This window comes from Phoxinus phoxinus, assembly GCF_949152265.1.
Source record: "Phoxinus phoxinus genome assembly, chromosome: 25".
NCBI classification, from domain to species: domain Eukaryota; kingdom Metazoa; phylum Chordata; class Actinopteri; order Cypriniformes; family Leuciscidae; genus Phoxinus; species Phoxinus phoxinus.
Genome location: NC_136900.1, coordinates 15876521 through 15896538, shown reverse-complemented (window position 1 = coordinate 15896538; position 20018 = coordinate 15876521). Strand labels below are relative to the sequence as shown.

Here is a 20018-nt window from a genome sequence, read left to right as displayed (position 1 = left end):
CACGGATACGTCACAATAGGAAAGAAAGAATATCACAACTTTAACAGAACAGGCCGTGCCACTTTCTGATCCCATGAGGAATGTCTGGGCCTGGCTTATGGTGTTCAAATGATACATAGCAGAAAACTGTTATTAAATTGAGTGACAGCTTCTTTTTAAAACTTAAATCACGAGGAGAATCAACTTTCCAATTATTGTTTCTATGGTTTTATGTATCGACGACACATGTAGACAGCGTGCACTGTAGGGCTTTTAAACGATTAATCGCAAAAATAAAATATAGGTTTCATCCAAAATAAAAGTTTGTGTATACATAATAAATGTTTGTGTACTGTGTATAATTATTTTGTATATATAAATACACACACGTTCATGTATATATTTAAGAAAATGTGTTATTTATATATAAAATATTTATAATTTATACATAATATAAATTATATATAAATCTATATACAGTATACATACAAATATTTCTTAAATATATACAAGCATGTGTGTGTATTTAAATATATAAAATAATTATACATAGTACACATACATTTATTATGTAAACACAAACTTTTATTTTGGATGTGATTAATCGCTTAACAGCCCTAGTGCAGACGATGAGCTCCAATTAAAATGAACATCCTACACTCAGGATCACACAATCACACAAACAGGACAGTCCATCAGGGGAGGCCGTTCAATGTTTCACCCGGGCTGAATAAACAGTGCTCTGTCAGGCACAGTTGTCGGATGATAAGGGCTCAGATGGCTAAAGAGCTGGCCGATAAAACAGCAAGCCAAAGAGGGGGGAGGTGGTTGTGCTGGAGGGGCCGCTGCTGAGCATGCACCTCTGTCCCCTATACCCAAAACAGGGGTAACCAGAGACCAGATTCTGCCACTAACTGATACTAAGAATGTGAGACATTTAGTGACACATTTCCTTAGCACAAGCTCTCTGAGTTGAGCACCAATGACAGCGAGACTGCTGGGCCATTAGAGACTGATTGAGTTCACTTTGGCAGGGACAGCAGAACAGTCTAGAAGTTTTGTTGCCCTTTCTTCCGTGACCTGTTTGATTCATACATCAAATTAAAATAACTTATTTGCATCAGTTTTGCCAAGAATGAAAGAAACCCTGCTGACCAAAAACACACAATGGTCCTAAAATGAATAATTTAATGTTGGTAACCAGACAGTTGATGGAACAGCCATTGACTTCCGTAGTCTTTTTTCCTACATTGGCTACGTCAACTGTCTGGTTACCAACATTCTTTAAAATATCTTCTTTTGTGTCCAACAGAAGAAAGAAACTCATGCAGGTTTGGAACAACATGAGGGTGAGCAAATGATCCGTTAATGATCAAATAATAGTAAGCAATAGAGGAAGCAGACCTGCAGTTGAACTAAACCAACACATTTTTAATACAACTTTGGCATTATCAAATAGTCAAATTCAGGGTTAAATTGAAGTGTACTTTAATTACAAAGCATTCACATTTAGCAATGAACGTATAATTAACACGTCAGTAGTATCAGACAAAAGGCTAATATGGATGCAAATACTTTAACCCTCAGATTAGCCCTACTTTGTTACTTCATATGGTAATATCCTCATTAGGGGAAATCCAACAAAAGGCTTAACAGAAAACAGTTAATATGTAGATTTTCTTTGTAAAAGCTCTAAAAATCTTTCCTGCTTGCCTGATTAATATTATGTAGATATACAGTTTTTAGAATCCTGTTAAGTTAGATTTACAATAAAAACAGATGATACCGTTTTCAAATGACCCACTTTCCAAAGATTACACCGTTCAAATATAACTGCACACATGCCAGGGCTTACAACTGCCACCTAATATACAAACACATGGTAAATCACTTAGAATGCTTGGAAGGTTGGTTTCATTTGACATTTGCAATCAGCAGCTTTGGTTACCTCAAACTACATGTAAATGCTACCGAATAAAGCGCCATCTTGTGTTTGTGGAGAGGAATGATGACACAAGAGGCCAAAGGTGGTTGACTGCAATGCAGCACAAACACGCAGCTTGTCTTGGCATTACCTGCTGTTTCCCATGAAGCATTAAGTGAACGGCAGTCACAGCAAGACAGCTAAAACTCGGAACACTTCCCTCTGATATTTAACGTGTGTTTTTATGTAGAATGCACAGATCTATGAATTCCAGTGAAAATTCATGACTGAAATAATCAGGCCATGGTGCTAAGCCTCCTGTGACAGGATTGTGTTGATCACATGACAGTGCATATCAAAACAGCTTACGGTTTGTGCGTCTCTGAAAATTAAGAACCTAAAGTGACAAGACACCAGCTGAGGTGTAATACGCTGTGTGTTCAGCGTTTTGACGTTAGCGTAAGCGTCGAGGAGACTCTGAAGATCTGAGGCAGCATGTTGCTCAGCTGGTAGAACATCTCATCTGAGATACTCTGATGGTAAAAGACAATCAGAAAGACAGATTGATGCCACATTCTTTAATAAATTGCTAAACACTGTAACTTTGTTAGTAAATGACTTTGAGGCTTATAGGGTCAGTATGTTTTTTGCATTCAATTGACCAAAAGTTAGACTTTCACAATGTTTCTTGAGAAGCAAATCAGCCTATTAGAATGATTTCTAAAGGATCATGTGACACTGAAGATTGGAGTAATGATGCTGAAAATTCAGCGTCGCCGCACCATTTTACAATATTTTCAAATAGATTTTTTTTTTACATTATCCACAATATTACTGTTTTTACTATATTTTGATAAAATTTCATATTTTTGAATGATAGTGAACATATATATACAGTGTGTTTGGCATCTAGACAACAGGGTTTAGTTTAGAGGAGTTATTTTAAAAGGTGTTAAAGAGTAAAACAGGCAGCTGTGAATGTGAAGAGTCCACTAAGCCTGTAAGCATTTGTCAACCGATGGACACTATTGTTTGAGAATACAGTTAGAATATTATGGTTTATTTATTCTATTACCAGTAAATTTCCTGAATAGTCACTTATTAGATAAAAAAGACACTGTTGTACTGTCAATGAGGCTAAAACTAACCTGTGGAACAAGGAACTGAACAGTCCGTGAGATTCCTCCATCCCAGGAGGCCATTTCCATCATAAAACCTAAATAAAAAAGGCATTATATTGTTTCAAGTAGAGATAATGGAGAAAATTACTTCTTATTTCACACAGAAGATAAGTAAATATGAACAACAATACTCGACTAAATTGATTGATTATACAACTCTTATTGGCCCTCAAAGGTAAACCAATTTATTTTGTGTGTGTGTGTGTGTGTGTGTCTGTTTTGTGCTCTATCCTCTAAAGGGTGGACCTTGGAAATTACTTTAATACGTTGTTCCCAAATAATAGGTAAAGAATAATGTACTGTCTTGCAAAATATTTTAGATATAGTATTTTAATATATATATATATATATTTTTTAAGGGTCTACAGGAATAGGTTTTCAAGCTTGAATGTTCAAAAACACACTATTTTTCAGATATTTGACATTGTTGCAGCACCTCTCTTCCCAGTCTGTCAGTAACGTTCTGTTTAGTTCCTGTCTCTATGAAGCCAATCCTTCCGAATAGCGCAATATGCTCTGATTGGTCAGCTGGACCAGTGTGTTTGATTAGTCAACCACTTTGAGCGGGTTTCAGAAATATCACGGAAATATACCAATATATACCAATATACCAATAACCAAATGTTTCAACACACTAACACAACTCATATGCCTTCGGCGGGAGTTATTTAAATGAGGAATATTGTGACGTCTACATTCCCAGAAGAAAACTGAAGACTGCGATCAAGTGCTTGCTGATATAGAGAATAACTCCCTTTGGAGTGGACTTTGTGCTTTGTAACTTTGCAGACCTTTTTAATGCTCAAACAGCAACATTACACATTAAAGAAAGTTGAAAATGTAAAAAAGCATAATAGAGATATTTGTTACTAGTAGGGAAAAATATCCACATTAAGGCTGGTCTTACACAAGCAACTAAACGGGATGGGAATCTTTTCAACTAAAATATTTTACAACCCAGTATTATATGCCTTTAAAACCAACATTACAGACAAAAATAATCAGAATGTAAACCAATTATATACAGTATAGGCTATTGATAGAATATGTTGATAATCAATGGCAGTTTCTGCACATTCTTTGCATGCCCACCTTTCACACACTTGAAGACCAGCTCAGCTCGTTTCAGACACCAGGGAATGGTCATCTCCTGTACAGAAGTGGAGGAAGAGGAAGAGAGGGATAAAATCAGGGACTGAGATGATATTTAACCGGGATGCAAAAGTACGAAACCACTCTTTGTGGACGATAAACATTACAGATGTCCAAAGTAACAATTACTTTACAGACATATACGTCCTAAAAACGAATCCTGTCCCAAAAGGGCTTAAGACCTCAGTCTTATAAGCATCCTTGGCCTTTGGCTGGGAGAACACACAGATCCTGTTCAGATGAAAAACATTTCCTGAACACTGAACATTCCTCAACATCGGCCTGTGGTCAGAGAGGCTGTGATTGAGGCCTCCGTTTACCCAGAACTACACTGGTCAATCCAGACGGCCTGATCCAAAGACTATTTCTAAAGTAGACGAGTTTTGAGGTTGAGCATCCAAGTTAAAATTTAACCTAAAGTTAAAGAGTTCAATTTAATCAGGACAAAATCTCGGTACCACATTGGTTATCGTTAATTATTTAAATTATATGTCAACATTGGATATATAATGGCTGATATTGGATATTTTATTGCATATTCCTCTTTTTTTACATGGTCAATTACCTTTGCTGTCACCTTATGTTCTCTCACAGTTAATTTTTTTTTTTTAAATAATAAGTTACATCTCCAAAAAAACCAAAACAATTTTTAATGTTGTGATGTCTAAACTTAGTTATTGGCGCTTCGTGAGGCTTCAAAACCCTTGCAAATAATTTGTTTTGAACCAGTGATTCGCAACATGTTTCAAACGTTTAAAGAAACAGGATTTTAGTTAACGAGGCTTCGTTATGTCATAACTGTTTCGAAATATTAAGAAATTTCAATGGTTTGTCGCTAGGGGGCAATGATCTCTGTGAACACATAAACCAGTGTCTATATAGTTTTACGAATTTATAGACATTTTTAATGACACATTTGTATAATAAGGAAAAGTTGTAGTTAAAAGTCTCTTATTGGCCTGATTAACCAAGCTCACCATAAAAGCCCAACAATTTATTAAATATTATATTATACAGACACTTCATATTTAATGGTTTTAAATTATTTGTAGAAATGGTTTGTAAAATGTGTTTTTATCCACGTTTTGGATGGGTTTTCATTGCATTTACACTGTAAAATTTTGCTAAGCATTTCCCTTCACTACCTAAATCACTTTTAGGATTAAAAATTATGATTTATTTATTTATGTGTTCATATTTTAAGTAAAATGGAATTTTTTGCATAATAGGACATGGCCCAATAGGACCCTTTTTCATTTTCCACACATCAATGCAAGCCAGATCACATGCTTTGGCTCGTTAATAAATTACAGTAATTAAGCGTGCACAATGAAGCAACATTTTCAAGGAAAACAAATGCATGCTGAATAATAGGAACACCGATCATAAGTGAACAAAAATGCTTTTTTGCTTCTTGAGAGCAAATATATCAGATATATGTAGCGTGACGCAGGTGGTTAAAATGGAACTGGAATGTTTTGTTTTGTTTGGCCTCTTGTTTGCATGTTCTAGAACTAGATGCCAATGTAAAGGGCCAAAGCCTCCAACATTCCCACAAAAACATCTTAATGATGGTAGTTGGCAGCAGAATGCTCTGGAACACACAGATTGTTATAGATTCCAGTAATAGAAAAGTTGAGGCTCAGTTGGCTTTTTGAACACCCTACCATATTTAAGTCCAAAACTACAATTATTACAGACGTTCCAATCAAAATTGTGTCTAGCGGCTCAAAAAATCAGGCTTTGGACACTATAATTCACTCCCATGATTCACTTCACAGATGCTTAAATAATGTAAAAACAAGACATTGTTTGTAAATGTTTACAAAATAGTTCAGCAATAAAAATGTTGTCTTTAATGAAATGAAATGTCATCTATCTACTCTTACCTCAGACATGTCATGCACCAGCAGCAGTGGGATGGTGATGGTGGTGATGTCATGGGTGCAGCAGACCTTCAAGATGTTCCTCAGGCCCATGATGGCCGGGTCCCGGGCTGTGATGTTCCCCGAACGCACGTTATCATCCACACAGAGGTGGAAGACAATATGAACCTCAGACAGGTTGGAATGGCGAGAGATGTAGAATTCACCTTATGAAAAACCACAGCATGTTAGGACTAATCAAACAGAGCGCTAACAGCATACGGAAATGTTTGCATTACCTGGGAGGATATTGGAGGAATTCCTATCTATGATCTTATTTTTGTCTTCACTTCCCCCATTTCTTGTCATCTCTAGAAAACAAAATCAAGATGTGTATTAGTGTAATGCATCCAAATATGTTGTACTTCACTCTTGAGTTTGTAATTATCATAATTTTAAACAATGATTGTTATTAGATTTATTGGACACAATTTTTTTTCCATTCTAATCATCACACATTAAAGTCAGTACAACAAATACATACAAATAATGTATAAATACAATTTACAATTTAAAAATTATAAAAAAATTATTTGCATTATAGTAATTGAATTTGGGAGAAAATGTGCTTAGTTTACATATACTATATATTTGTAGAAAAAATATTTCTACAAAAAAAAATAAAAGGCAACAAAAAAGTAAATATTTATTTTAATAAAACAAAAGCAGGCTGCTATGAATTGGGGTGGAAGGATGTGCTTAATTTAAATAAGTAAATACATTTATGTTTCATGTTATTTCCTTTTGATTTTGGGGTGAAATGTATATACGTCATGTATATGTACAATGTTCAACCCCTGTATGTATATACATTACTGGTCAAAAGTTTGGAATAATTTAGATTTTTTTAATGTTTTTAAAATTAGCCTCTTATTGTACCAATTACCACACAATTTTTCTTGAATCTCAGTGGTTTAAATTCACTGCAAATGACTTAACAAAACTCTAAAAGATATTATCATGGTAATAAGAGTTCTCTTTCAATCAAAGCTATGTCACTGTGTTAATTAAATATGCAACAGTTATTACAAACAGTTAGCAAAATGAAAAGTGCGTACCAGTGCATTCCACTTTCTGACAAAACATTTGTGCATCTTGAAAAAAAATGTGTATCAAGTTTCATTGTAGCCTGTCATAGTCCCTGTCGAATGAAACCGAACACTTCCTCGTGGTGGGACTGAAGTTGGATATGCGATGGTGCAATGCAGAGGTGCTGGTTTTGGACCGACACAAACATAAACACACACACACACAGTTGTTGTGTCACTCACCGGGCTGCTCTCTCTGCTTGCTGCTGCGCTGAGCTCGAGCGTACAGCACCACCTGCTGGATGATGTCCAGCTGCTCATCCACTCTGGGGAAGTGGAAGTCTGTGCACTCCTTAGACACTGTTGCGAAGTCTGAGGCCATAGGAACAATTGAAGATGTTATTGTTGTTTATGCAAGTTGTCTTTAATTTTGACTTTTGTTTAACTTTGCAACGAAACGCTACCTCTCTTGATGCCACTGTACGAGTTGACTCTGTTGTCGACCAGCAGCACCAGGCCGCAGAGCGATGTGGAGTAGAGCGAGAGGGCAGTTTGCAGTCGCCGTAACTTCACCCCGCTGCTGCTGTGCCGACGGTGCTTACAAAAGTCCAGGACATCAGATCGCAGCAGACGGAGATTGTGCATGGTCTTCAGCTGAGCCCCTGAAAAACAGAAATATACGCATCACATCATGGCTTTTTGTATATGTTTATTTAAAAAATAAATGTTTTGATGTACGGTTAATATTGGATATACTCTACCAGTTCAAAAGTTTTGGGTCGGTAAGATTTTTTTATGTTTTCGAAAGAAGTGAATATCGATGTTGAAAACAGTTTCCAACATCCTTTTTCAGGATTCTTTGATGAATAGAAAGTTTAATAGAACAGCATTTATTGGAAATAAATATATTGCGTAACATCATAAATATCTCTATTGCTGAATAAAAGTATTACTATTTCTAAAAAATAAAATAAAAATCCTGAAGACTGAACTTTTGAACAGTAGTGTATACTGGTCGATATCAAATATTTATGATATTTTATATGTTGCTGTCTTCTAATGCTCACTTAGTTAACATTTTAGTTCATATTTATTTACATTAATATTTTAATAACACTGTTAAATGCAGAGGCGGACAGTAACGCAGTACATTTACTTGAGTACAGTACTTAAGTACAATTTTGAGGGATCTGTATGAGTATTATTTTTGGGGAGTACTCATGACTTTACTCAAGTACATTTGAGAGGCAAATATTGTACTCTTTACTCCACTACATTTCTATCCATAACCGTGAGTACCCGTTACTGTACTTCTTTAAAAAAAAAAAAAAAAAAAAAAAAAATCTTGGAAACCCTCAATTTGTTGTTTCCCTCTCAAACGTGACTGGATTGTGCAGGCGTCACTGATTGGGACAGCCTATCAGCAATCACCTTTCAGGTTCAGAGGTGTGTCAGAACATTGCTATATTGCAATGGTTTAGGTTTATTGATTTGATTGATGAAAAAACAGAGAAACTCACATGTACACACAATTGTTAGCTGAATTTTCATTTCTGATATTACACATTAATGTAAGCTGAGCATTTGCTTTGATGTTCTTGAGTATGCGGTGTGTTTAACACAGTCAGGTTCAAATGTGGGTGCAAAAAACCCATTAAAACTCTAGCAGAGGTTTGTCAGAGCGTTGTCATTGTGCTATTGGCTTGTATTGCCTTTATTTTAATGTTAAATAAAGCAACATGGTAAAAAGATGAAAATCGATGACTTGATTTTACTTTCAATTCCTTTTACATTCTCCAAGGTATTAACATTAACATTTTTCATAACTCCATGTAGGACGTTTCTGTACATAAATATAAGCACTGTGGCAGTAGTAATGCAATATTTAGAAAATGTACTCTTATTGATACTCAAGTACTTTTAAAAACAAGTACTTCAGTACTTTTACTTGAGTAGACATCTGACTGTAGTACTTTTACTTGTACTTGAGTAAAATTTAGCAAGGGGTATCTGTACTTTTACTCAAGTAATGAAGCTGTGTACTCTGTCCGCTGTAATCTTTAGCTAATCTCAAAATGTATGTCCATTTTTATACTGTACTTTATAGTGTTGTGGCATCTAAATTCTATGGAAGCTTGTTTCCACCACAGAATAAAAAATTTGAAAAGGTAATTGCGACTTTTTATCTAAAATGTTATCACAAATCTGATGTTTTTTTCTTGCATTTGCGAGTTATAAAGTCAGAATTGTGAGATATAAATTCACAATTGCGAGATATAAAGGACTTTTTTTTTCTCGCGATTGCTAATTATATACTCAGAATTGTGAGATATTAACTCATGGCGAGAAAATGAGCTTCCATCTCACAACACAATTTGACTTTATAACTCTATAAAACACTTATTTAAAATGAGTTTTCATTTGAAGGCCATGAATTTACATTTCAATTATCAGATTACATTCTTTCCCAGAATTAAAAAAATGGGTGCATCCTTAACTTATGTAGAGTGGCCCGAAAAATATTTGGTTAAGCCACAACTAAAACTGCATGAATGTGCATCAATGTCATTATATTAGATACTAAATTATCAAACATAAAGGCAAATAATATTTCAAGCAAAACATTTCACAAAAATACGTTTTAAATCGAGACAAAATGCATTAATTCAGCATGTCCACTACATGTGAACAAAACGTTGTTTATAATGACCGAAAACCGAGGCAGACTGAAAACACATTGGAAGTGGGCGTAAATCCCCGAGCCGGTTTGTTGTATGTGGGTATTTTTATGTGCAGTTTTGTAGCGCCCAATGTTTCCAAGGAAACGCCATACCTAAGTGGATGGTGAAGCTCTCCTCCAGCTGTCGCTGCTCCTCGAAGAGCCGAGCCCCCGCTTCCCCTGCCTCCCCCAGCTGACCGGGCTGCACCTTGATCTCCTCGCTGAAACACAAATAACAAGCTCAACTTCTAAAGTTCCTCGCCGTCCATCAATCACAATGATAAATACAGCTGTTTTGCCGTTGGCTCAAGTGTAACACTATTCACTCATGTGCTAGACGGTGTCAATGTGTCAAAGCGGGGATGCAGTAAAAATCAGTTAGAAATGAAACCGCATCTAAAGTGGTGTTAAAAACATTCACAGCCAATGAAACTGAATGAAATGTCTAAGACAGAATTTCCTAAAGCAGAACCAGAAGAATTGCTTTGAGTATGTTACTCGCACATGGGCAGCTTTCAACTTCTCTGTGTCTGATTTATATTCACTTCACCACCAGACCCAATCATTGATCTCCTCTGCAAGGATTCATAATCTTAATGCTATCAGTATTTTTACATCCTTCTCTTTCACTCACTTTATTGTGCTGTTGTTGGGGTTCTGTAGGTCCCGGTGAAGCTTCATCACCCATTCCTGGTACTCGTGTTTCTGGATGCCTGTGACATGCTTTAGTTCACTGGCCCACTTGTTCTCAAGCACCTTCCCATCACAAAAACACCAAACAGAAGAGTCTGGAGTCATTCATATGTTTTGCATTATTATAGTTTGTTTCAATCTGACTGACAGTTTGGTCTTACTTGCTGTGCATCAAAGTGTTGGGCAGCCACGGTATTCACATCCTGGTCACACAAGCTCTTCCCCAGCTCCTGCATGACTTTATTCATCTCAACAGCCTGTCTGTAAAGACAAATTCTAATATTTAATCTATTTCATATTTCGCTTTGGACTTTTGGAGATGTTTCTTATGAAGAAGCTCAAGTGTAGTAGATAAGTATTCCTGTATTTTCAGTTGTGTTTATGACTAATAAAATCTAAAATTATTGCATATAATAATATATATACACACATGTGTATGTATATATATATTATTATATTTATATACAATTATATATATGCTGTATGTACAGTGTGTGTGTGTATGTGTGTGTGTGTGTGTGTGTGTATACATACATGTATGTATGCATACATATAAATATTATATACTGTATATATATATATATATATATATATATTATATACTGTATATATATATATACACACACAAAATAGTCATTTTCAATAGTCAAATTTTATATTTTTGTAAAAAAATAGTCATAATAAAGAATAAAGTTGTGTCCAAATGTTGACTTGCATTTTAGTCAAAAGGTTTCTGTTCAAACAATTCTTATTATCATTATCTTTACAAGAAAAAATATGCAAAAAAGTACACATATAAAAGTAGTCCATCTGCACTATTATGCAATTAAACAAACCTTATTTTTGACTGAATATGGAGACATTCTGCATTTACGTTCAGAGCTCATTATCCATATTGCACTCCCTGGCATTTTGCCTCATAAAACAGAATTCCATCTCGCTGCAAACTCCCACACAAACCTCTCCTGAAGTTTCTTGAGCTCCATGTCTCTCTCACTGATGAGCTCAGAGACACTGACAAAGTAATTGTGTTCCAGGTTGAGAAGGGTCTCTGAGGCTGGAGAGTGGATCAGTTCATGATAGACACTCGCAAAATCCTCGTCCCAGCTGGGTTCTTCAGGACGGGCATGTTCCAGTGTAGTCTACACACAGAAATGATACAGAACAGACACACTTACCAGGGTGGCACAAGAGTAATCGACTTGCTGAGTACTTGTTCTGTACCATCTAGTCACCTACTGGAACTACATAAATTGATTTATTTCCCTAAATGCTTTTGTTTGTCCCTGCAGTCAATAATTGTATCCATTAAAACTCATCTTAGATAATCAAAATGACCAATCTAAACATTAATTTTTTTTGTGAAAATAATATTTTCATGCCTTAAAATAGCTTGAATGTAACTCTACACTCTCGATTCAATAAATATATGCGGGCGAATCCATGAATATGCAAATCAGTCCCCATCTCGACTCAATCACACCAGCTCAGACTTCCTGATCCACTCGACCCACAGACATACAAACAACATTAAAAACTAGATTTTTTTTCCCCACAGGGGGAATCTTGATGTTTTTATTAATATTTATAGTTCATATGGTTTTCCTAAATAAAATAATAGGTTGTTTAACCTATTTTTATACATTAGATGAACTTTTTCCTACATACCTTGTATACGCAGAAAGACCTGGAAGCTTAATTAACCGCTACAAATAAAACCATAAGAATATTTTTACACAAACAACCAGGTGGTCGTTAAAAGGCCATTTGATGGGCTTGAAATAGATTGGAGAGCATCCATGTGTATTTGTGTATGGCTGCTGTAAAATGTTAATGGTTATCCTGTGTGCATAGCTGTGAGCCATCAGCGCTTCATAGAAAAGGGAGGGGGGCGGATTCTGCTTTCTTTTTATAAGTTTGCTGGAGCAAGTGGAAGCAGAATTTAAACTGCAATACTTTGAAGTGCTAATGCAGATGGTCAGGCTGACCTTCTTAAATGCGGAAATAGGACAGATATTCTGTTTCAAAGGAATTATTTGTGTGGGCAGAACCAGTGTGATTTATTGGTTTAAAAGACAAATTAGCAAATTAAAAGACGACTGATATCGAGTAATTCAATTGATTTAACTGCATTGATGCTATCGGATTAAATAATTGAGCTGAGTAATAATCAGCATAGCGCCATCATTCATTTTTGACAGGAATGAAAATAAGAAAGGGATAGAATTACAGTGCGTTCAATGTATTGTACTGTTGTTTATAAAACATAATTGTTCAGCTGGCAAAATGTCGTTCCAGAAAAAAAATACTTTCAGTAGCTATTTTCAGTTTCAGTCCGAAATGGATTTGGAGGATTGAAATCAGTGACCGAAAAAGACATTTATACTACAGGGCAGTTGAATGCTTGAATCTGATTGGTTGATGAACGTTCTAAGCCAAGGTATGCAATTATTTTCAGGGAAACGCGGGGCTAAAGTAGTTCCAGGCAGGTCTTGACCGCATTACAGTTCCATATCACTTCTCTGATTGCATGTTTTGTGTTCAGTTTTTACTTAACCTATTAATGAAGACTTCATTAGCCTATTTATTGTATGTTTTAATAAATCTGTCATGAAAACAAGTTATTACAGTTTATTGTCGTTTAAAGGTTTATTTCACCAACAAAATTAAGTAGAAACAATTCTGTTAATAAAATACTGATATAAAAACTACCTTAAGTGTAATTTAAATGTTTGTACAACTCAAGTTTTAGCTATTTGAGTGTTGATTATTACATTAATCAGATTAATTAATTGATTATTCATTTTACGACTTCGGTTTAGCGGCAAGACACTAACTTTGCAACATACACACTGTTATTAAACTTACCTGAATCAACATTTACCAGTATTGAGTTGAATAATGACTATTAAAAGCTGAAGTGTGTATGTTTTCATGTAAAAATATCTTCTTAATGTTAATTTTCAGAGAAAACTATAAATAAGACAAGTATGTTGTTTCCCAAAAAATATCTGAATACAAATAAATAGGCCTTAAAAATTTCAAATAATCATGCCAATTAATAAAATGGTGCTGGTGTAGATGTAGAAGGAATGTAATAATAATGAAATAATGTAATTATTAGATTGAGACTGTGCTCTTACCTCAGAATAGGCCTTGGCCCATATATTTGTAAGTTTGTTGACGTCAACCTCTCCAGTAGTGAGTCTCTGCAGGGCTGCCTCTGCTTCTCGGTCGTAATCCGCTAACATTTCCCTCTTTATGAAACTAACAAGTCTGTTTTTCAAGTCTAAAATCAATTCAGAAGCGTTAGAGGGTTTACACAGTAATTCATATTTACGACATATTGACTTGAAAATAATGTGTTGATAAACTGAGGATTGAATCTGATACTCAAATAAATGTTAATACATTACCATTTTCTACAAAGCAGGGGATTTTATGAAGCAGCATGATCCGCCCATGAAGATCACTGACATTTTCTTTGAGTGGAAACTGAAGTGGTACTTTGAGGACACAGTGATGGTTTCCTGCCTTAAACTCAAACACAAACTCCTTTTCAATTGTATTGGTTTTCCCTTTGTTTTTCCTCATCTTAGCCTGCATTCAGAAGACAGACAAACAAATAATGGAGTTACAGCATAGACGACAGATGCAGACGAATGAATGCTGTCTAGGTAACTTAGGCAGCTCCCTAGGTTTTGAGACACAGCCATAGATTCTGCAGAGATGGACTGGAAATATAAGCACGTCAAATAACTCTGCCATCGTGATGTAGCCAGAAATTCTCGTTTGACAAATACTGAAAATATGGAGGCAAATATCCGTTCATAACTAAGCACATCGTTTTAATTAAGTTTTTTTAAAAATAACAAATGCTTTTCAACAACAGCTAACATCACACGCATAAATTCAGTGTTCGGAAACGAGCTCGTCCCAGAAGACTAAAAAAACACATACAACCTCAAGTATGTTTTAAAATCAAGTGTGGTTGAAATACACGGCTATTATTCGTGCATTTTTAATAAACTTTTCAATATTATTTGGTTGCAAGACACTTCCGGCTTACCTCCGCTTGTTTGTACTCGGCTAGATGTCAGCTGATCAGCTAGTGTGCAATTGGTAACAGCAGATTCTTCTCGACAGGAGGTTTGTCGTAAAATAAATGTTTAAACTAATTAGGTGTTCAAGCACGAAGTGCTGAAAACCTATTGTAATTGTACTGATTTTTAGGTGTTCAAGCACGAAGTGCTGAAAACCTATTGTAATTGTACTGATTTTTAGGTGTTCAAGCACGAAGTGCTGAAAACCTATTGTAATTGTACTGATTTTTATTATTATTATTATTATTATTATTATTCTCCTGTAAAACGCATCGTGCAGCCCAAACCGTAAGAGCTAGAGACTTGAAACTTTGCCAGATGGTAGTACAAAAATCGAGGAGAGGTTATCAAATTATGAACCCGATTGACCCATAGGTGGCGCTATAGCGACCAATTGCGCGAAACTGGTCATAACTCCTGATCGTATGGCCTAGACTCAAGTGTCTTATATCATTGGAAAGCTGGACACCTGGAGAACAAAACGTATATCTCCGATTTAATTTCCGCCATGATAGATTTTCCGCCATTTTGAATTTTGTCAAAAACCTACTTTTGCTAACTAGTCCCTGTTTTTTTGCCCGATCGGAACCAAACCAGTGCATAAATGTTCTCTGGAATCTTAAAATCAATAATGATCGAAAAAAAGTTGAAATTTCGATTCACGGTCGCTAAGGGGCGCAAAATTAACGTTGTGGGAGGAGCCTATTTTACTAAAATGCCTATAACTCGAGAAGTAAATGAGATAGCTTCACCAAACTTGGTAAACATGTGTAGGAGGTCAATTTGAGGTCACGATAAAAAAATCGCGTCGATTGGCCACATGGTGGCGCTATAATACAGAAAAAAACATATAAACACCTGACCGTTTGTCCGATTGACTTGAAATTTGGTATGCAGTGTCTTGGCCCAAGGCCCCATGTATGTGTAAAAGGATATTGGCGTACCTCAAAAAACATGGCCGCCATTGACCAATGTAGTTGAATCACTTATTAGACAAGGTTAACAGAGGCCAATCAGAATGAAACTCAGTGGGCATGTTCAACTCATGGCCCTAGAGGTCTGTAAGAGTTTTGAAAGAAATCGGACACTAGTTGGCGCTAACGAGTTTTAAGGCTCTGTAATCACGTGGTGTCACAAATATCGTCACAATATGTATATCATTTGATAGATCTCCTCATGCTGAACATATTTGCCTCAAGAACCACTGCTGTCAATCAAACCGTTTATTAAATATTCACGAATATGTTAAAAACCTACTTTTGCGAACTAGTCCCTGGTTTTTCGCCCAATCAGAACCAAACCAGTCTAGGACAATTCTCTGGACTCTCTAGATCAATAATTATCGAAAAAAAGTTGAATTTTTGCATTTGGTTGGCTATAAGTGGGTCATTTAGAAAATGGGTGTGTCAGAAAGCACTCAAAAGCCTATAAATCCTAAAAGAAAACTCAGAACTTCACAAAAATTGCCGAGCATAAGTGTCCTAACATGGTGAGGAAGCATGCAAAGTTTCATGGAGATCGGACGAAATTTGCCTCTATAACAGTTAAAAAAGATGAAAATGATATGAACAACAGCATATTAAACCAATAAGTGGTCTTTTACTGCCCCCCTGCTGTCATTTCATCATACTACTCCCTAATATTGTTATATATTTCATATTTAGACTTTATAAAATCAGTATTTTAACATTTACAATCACATTTTATCAAAATTCATCTATTGTTGTATTACTATTGTGTCACACTGAGAAATGGGAAGCCTGAAAGCGAAACTATAACGGTGGCCACGCCCCCCCAGTACAAATTCACTCATATCTCGAAAACGGAAAGTCGTTGCGCGCTCAAATTTTGATGGTAAGGTCCTCTTCAGGCTCTTAATCGAAATCTATTTCGCGGAGCTCGGGAACGCCCCCCCCGCGAATGTCAAATTCGCGAGACCTCCGACCTTTGATCGACTGTAACTCCCGAATCAGACCACCCCGATTCTTGTACAATAGCTTGTTGGAAAGGGCTCGTCCTCATCTAGATCCGATTCGATTTTGGTGCGATTTGGCCTGGGGATTCCCGAGATATAAGCCAAAAAAGGATTGCATTTGAACGGGAATTACTCCCGGCCCCAATCGCCCACCAACACCAGGATGGTCTCATTACACAGGGCTCCTCGAGCACTATCTAAGCTCCGAGTTTCAGATTTTTTCGCCTTCTCGTTCCCGAAATATAAGTGAAAAACCAAATTTCCATTCATTCATTCATTCACTTCAACTATAAGATGGAGGCTGTACCACTGTTGTCCACTAGAGAGAGCAGCAGGATTATATTTGTAATCTTTATATCAGCTTTCAGCATTTGCTAACAAACAAATGCTTAAAGCTATATATTTGTTATTTTGATGGACGTGTAATGTGTGTAAGCATGCATAATGGAGTTAACATGGAAAAACTGGTTTTCTTTAGTGCAAAATACTGGTAAACATCAAGACTTGTAAAATGAAAGTGAGCCAATAAGTGGTTTTCTACTGCCCTCTGCTGGACATTCGACTTATTAATAGTCTTTTCACATGTGCTTTTGCATTCATATATTTAGACACTAATATATCCCTTATATATTAGATCCCTGATATAACAATTACTATTATAACACAATCATATTTTGTCAGTTGATCACTTCATTTGTTCTGATGCTTCACATAATTGCTAGCAACGTGGTAAATCATAGTTATTAAAGCTAGAAACATGGAAAATCATAGTAAATAGGGTAAATCATGCTAGAATCCTGGTAAATCATTCTAGAATGTGGTATATCATGGTAAACCAAGGTAAACTAAGATAAATCATGGTAAACTATGGTAAATCATACTGGAACATGGTAAATCATGAAAAATCACACTAAAATGTGGTATATCATGGTAAATCATGCTAAAACATGGTCTATTCCATCTATGATGTCAGTGGTTAAATGCTTGCTACATAAAACTTAATGTCTTTTGATGCTTAACTGCCTTGACTGCCTTAAAAGCTTGAACACCGCTAAATGCTGCTAGCAGCTTTAATTATTATTATTATTATTATTATTATTATTCTTCCGCCGTAAAACGCATCGTGCAGCCCAAACCGTAAGTGCTGGAGCTTTGAAACTTTGCCATATGGTAGTACAAAAATCGAGGAGAGGTTATCAAATTATGACCCCGATTGGCCCATAGGTGGCGCTATAGCGATCAATTGCGCGAAACTGGTCATAACTCCTAGACCGTATGTCGTAGACTCAAGTGTCTTATATCATTGGAAAGCTGACCACCTGACGTAAAAAACGTATATCTCCGATTTAATTTCCGCCATGATAGATTTTCCGCCATTTTGAATTTTGTCAAAAACCTACTTTTGCGAACTAGTCCCTGGTTTTTCGCCCGATTGGAACCAAACCAATGCAGAAATGTTCTCTGGAGTCTGATAATCAATAATTATTGAAAAAAAGTTCAATTATTGATTAACGGTCGCTAGGGGGCGTAAAATTAACGTTGTAGGCGGAGCCTATATTACTAAAACGCCTATAACTCAAGTAGTAAATGAGATAACTTCACCAAACTTGGTACACATGTGTAGGAGGTTAATTTGAGGTCACGATAAAAAAAACGCGTCGATTGGCCACATGGTGGCGCTATAACACAGAAAAAACGTATAAACACCTGACCGTTTGTCCGATTGACTTAAAATTTGGTATGCAGTGTCTTGGCCCAAGGGGCCATCTATGTCTAGAAGGATATTGGCGTATCTAAAAAAAAAATGGCCGCCATTGGCCAATGAAGTTTAAGCACCCATTAGACATGGTTAACGGAGGCCAATCGTAACGAAACTCGATTGCCATGTTCAACTCATGGCCCTAAAGGTCTGTAAGAGTTTTGAAAGAAATCGGCCACTAGTTGGCGCTAACGAGTTTTACGGCTCTGTAATCACGTGGTGTTACAAATATCGTCAGAATATGCATATCGTTTGATAGATCTCCTCATGTTGAACAACTTTGCCTCTAGAACTAATGCTGTCAATTGAATTGTTCATTAATTATACGCAATTACGTTAAAAACCTACTTTTGCAAACTAGTCCCTGGTTTTTCGCCCGATCGGAACCAGACCAGTCTAGAACAATTCTCTGGACTCTCTAGATCAATAATTATTAAAAAAAAGTTGAACTTTTGCATTTGGATGGCTATAAGAGGGTAATTTAAGAAAAGGGGCGTGTCAAAATACACTCAAAAGCCTATAAATCCTAAATAAAAACTCAAAACTTCACAAAAATTGGTGAGCATATGTGCAATAACATCATTAACAAGCATGCCAAATTTTATGGAGATCGGACCATAGGTGGCGCTATAACTGTTAAAAAGCTTTTAAACCATATATTTCCTATGGTAAATTGCCTGTATTGGCTGTAAATGGTGTTTTTCCATCTATGATGTCAGTGGTTAAATGCTTGCTAAATAAATCTTAATGTCTTTTAACGTTAATGTGCTTAACGGCCTTAAAGGCCTTAAAAGCTTGAACACCGACAAATGCTGCTTGCAGCTTTAATTAGGTGTTCAAGCACGAAGTGCTGAAAACCTATTGTAATTGTACTGATTTTTATTATTATTTTTCTTCTGCCGTAAAACGCGTCGTGCAGCCCAAACCGTAAGTGCTAGAGACTTGAAACTTTGCCAGATGGTAGTACAAAAATCGAGGAGAGGTTATCAAATTATGACCCCGATTGGCCCATAGGTGGCGCTATAGCAACCAAAAGCGCGAAACTGGTCATAAGTCCAAGACCGTATGTCGCAGACTCAAGTGTCTTATATCATTGGAAAGCTGGTCACCTGACGAAAAAAACGTATATCTCCGATTTCATTTCCGCCATGATAGATTTTCCGCCATTTTGAATTTTGTCAAAAACCTACTTTTGCAAACTAGTCCCTGGTTTTTTGCCTGATCTGAACCAAACCAGTGCAGAAATGTTCTCTGGAGTCTGAAGATCATTAATTATCGAAAAAAAGTTGAATTATTGATTCACGTTCGCTAGGGGGCGCTAAATGAACGTTGTGGGAGGAGCCTATTTTTCTAAAATGTCTATAACTCAAGAAGTAAATGTGATTTCTTCACCAAACTTGGTACACGTGTGTAGGAGGTCAATTTGAGGTCACGATACAAAAACCGCGTCGATTGGCCACATGGTGGCGCTGTAATCAAGAAAAAACAAATACACACATGACCGTTTGTCCGATTGACTTGAAATTTGGTATGCAGTGTCTTGGCCCAAGGCCCCATGAATGTCTAGAAGGATATTGGCG

At 36.2% G+C, this 20018-nt stretch overlaps 1 protein-coding gene across 3 annotated transcripts; it reads right to left on the bottom strand.

Annotated features, from left to right (window-relative positions):
- Positions 1-1385: 1385 nt before the first annotated feature.
- ferry3 (FERRY endosomal RAB5 effector complex subunit 3) lies at positions 1386-14738 on the bottom strand. Of its 3 annotated transcripts, none has more exons than XM_079602867.1 (14): positions 14671-14738; positions 14018-14201; positions 13745-13890; positions 11562-11743; positions 10763-10862; positions 10543-10664; positions 10023-10129; positions 7654-7851; positions 7433-7561; positions 6401-6472; positions 6126-6328; positions 4177-4234; positions 3052-3119; positions 1386-2436 (listed from the first exon to the last, which is right to left on the bottom strand). In XM_079602867.1, the coding sequence occupies exons 2-14, from the start codon at positions 14193-14195 to the stop codon at positions 2344-2346; spliced, it is 1656 nt and encodes a 551-aa protein (XP_079458993.1). In that variant the 5' UTR covers positions 14196-14201; positions 14671-14738; the 3' UTR covers positions 1386-2343. The 3 variants fall into 3 exon arrangements, with proteins under 3 accessions (XP_079458993.1, XP_079458994.1, XP_079458992.1); XM_079602868.1 differs by lacking the exon at positions 14671-14738 and adding an exon at positions 14565-14650; XM_079602866.1 differs by lacking the exon at positions 14671-14738 and having other exon boundaries at positions 14018-14343.
- Between the last annotated feature and the right edge of the window lie 5280 nt (positions 14739-20018).

What these genes read in the sequence shown, in the direction of transcription:
- ferry3 (XM_079602866.1), bottom strand. Translation starts at nt 14,207, where the DNA reads ATGCAGGCTAAGATGAGGAAAAACAAAGGGAAAACCAATACAATTGAA. An exon ending in CCCCTGCTTTGTAGAAAATG is followed by an intron (nt 13,891 to 14,017) that starts GTAATGTATTAA and finishes AATTGATTTTAG; the next exon opens with ACTTGAAAAACAGACTTGTT. An exon ending in GAGCTTCACCATCCACTTAG is followed by an intron (nt 7,852 to 10,022) that starts GTATGGCGTTTC and finishes TCTGTTTTTCAG; the next exon opens with GGGCTCAGCTGAAGACCATG.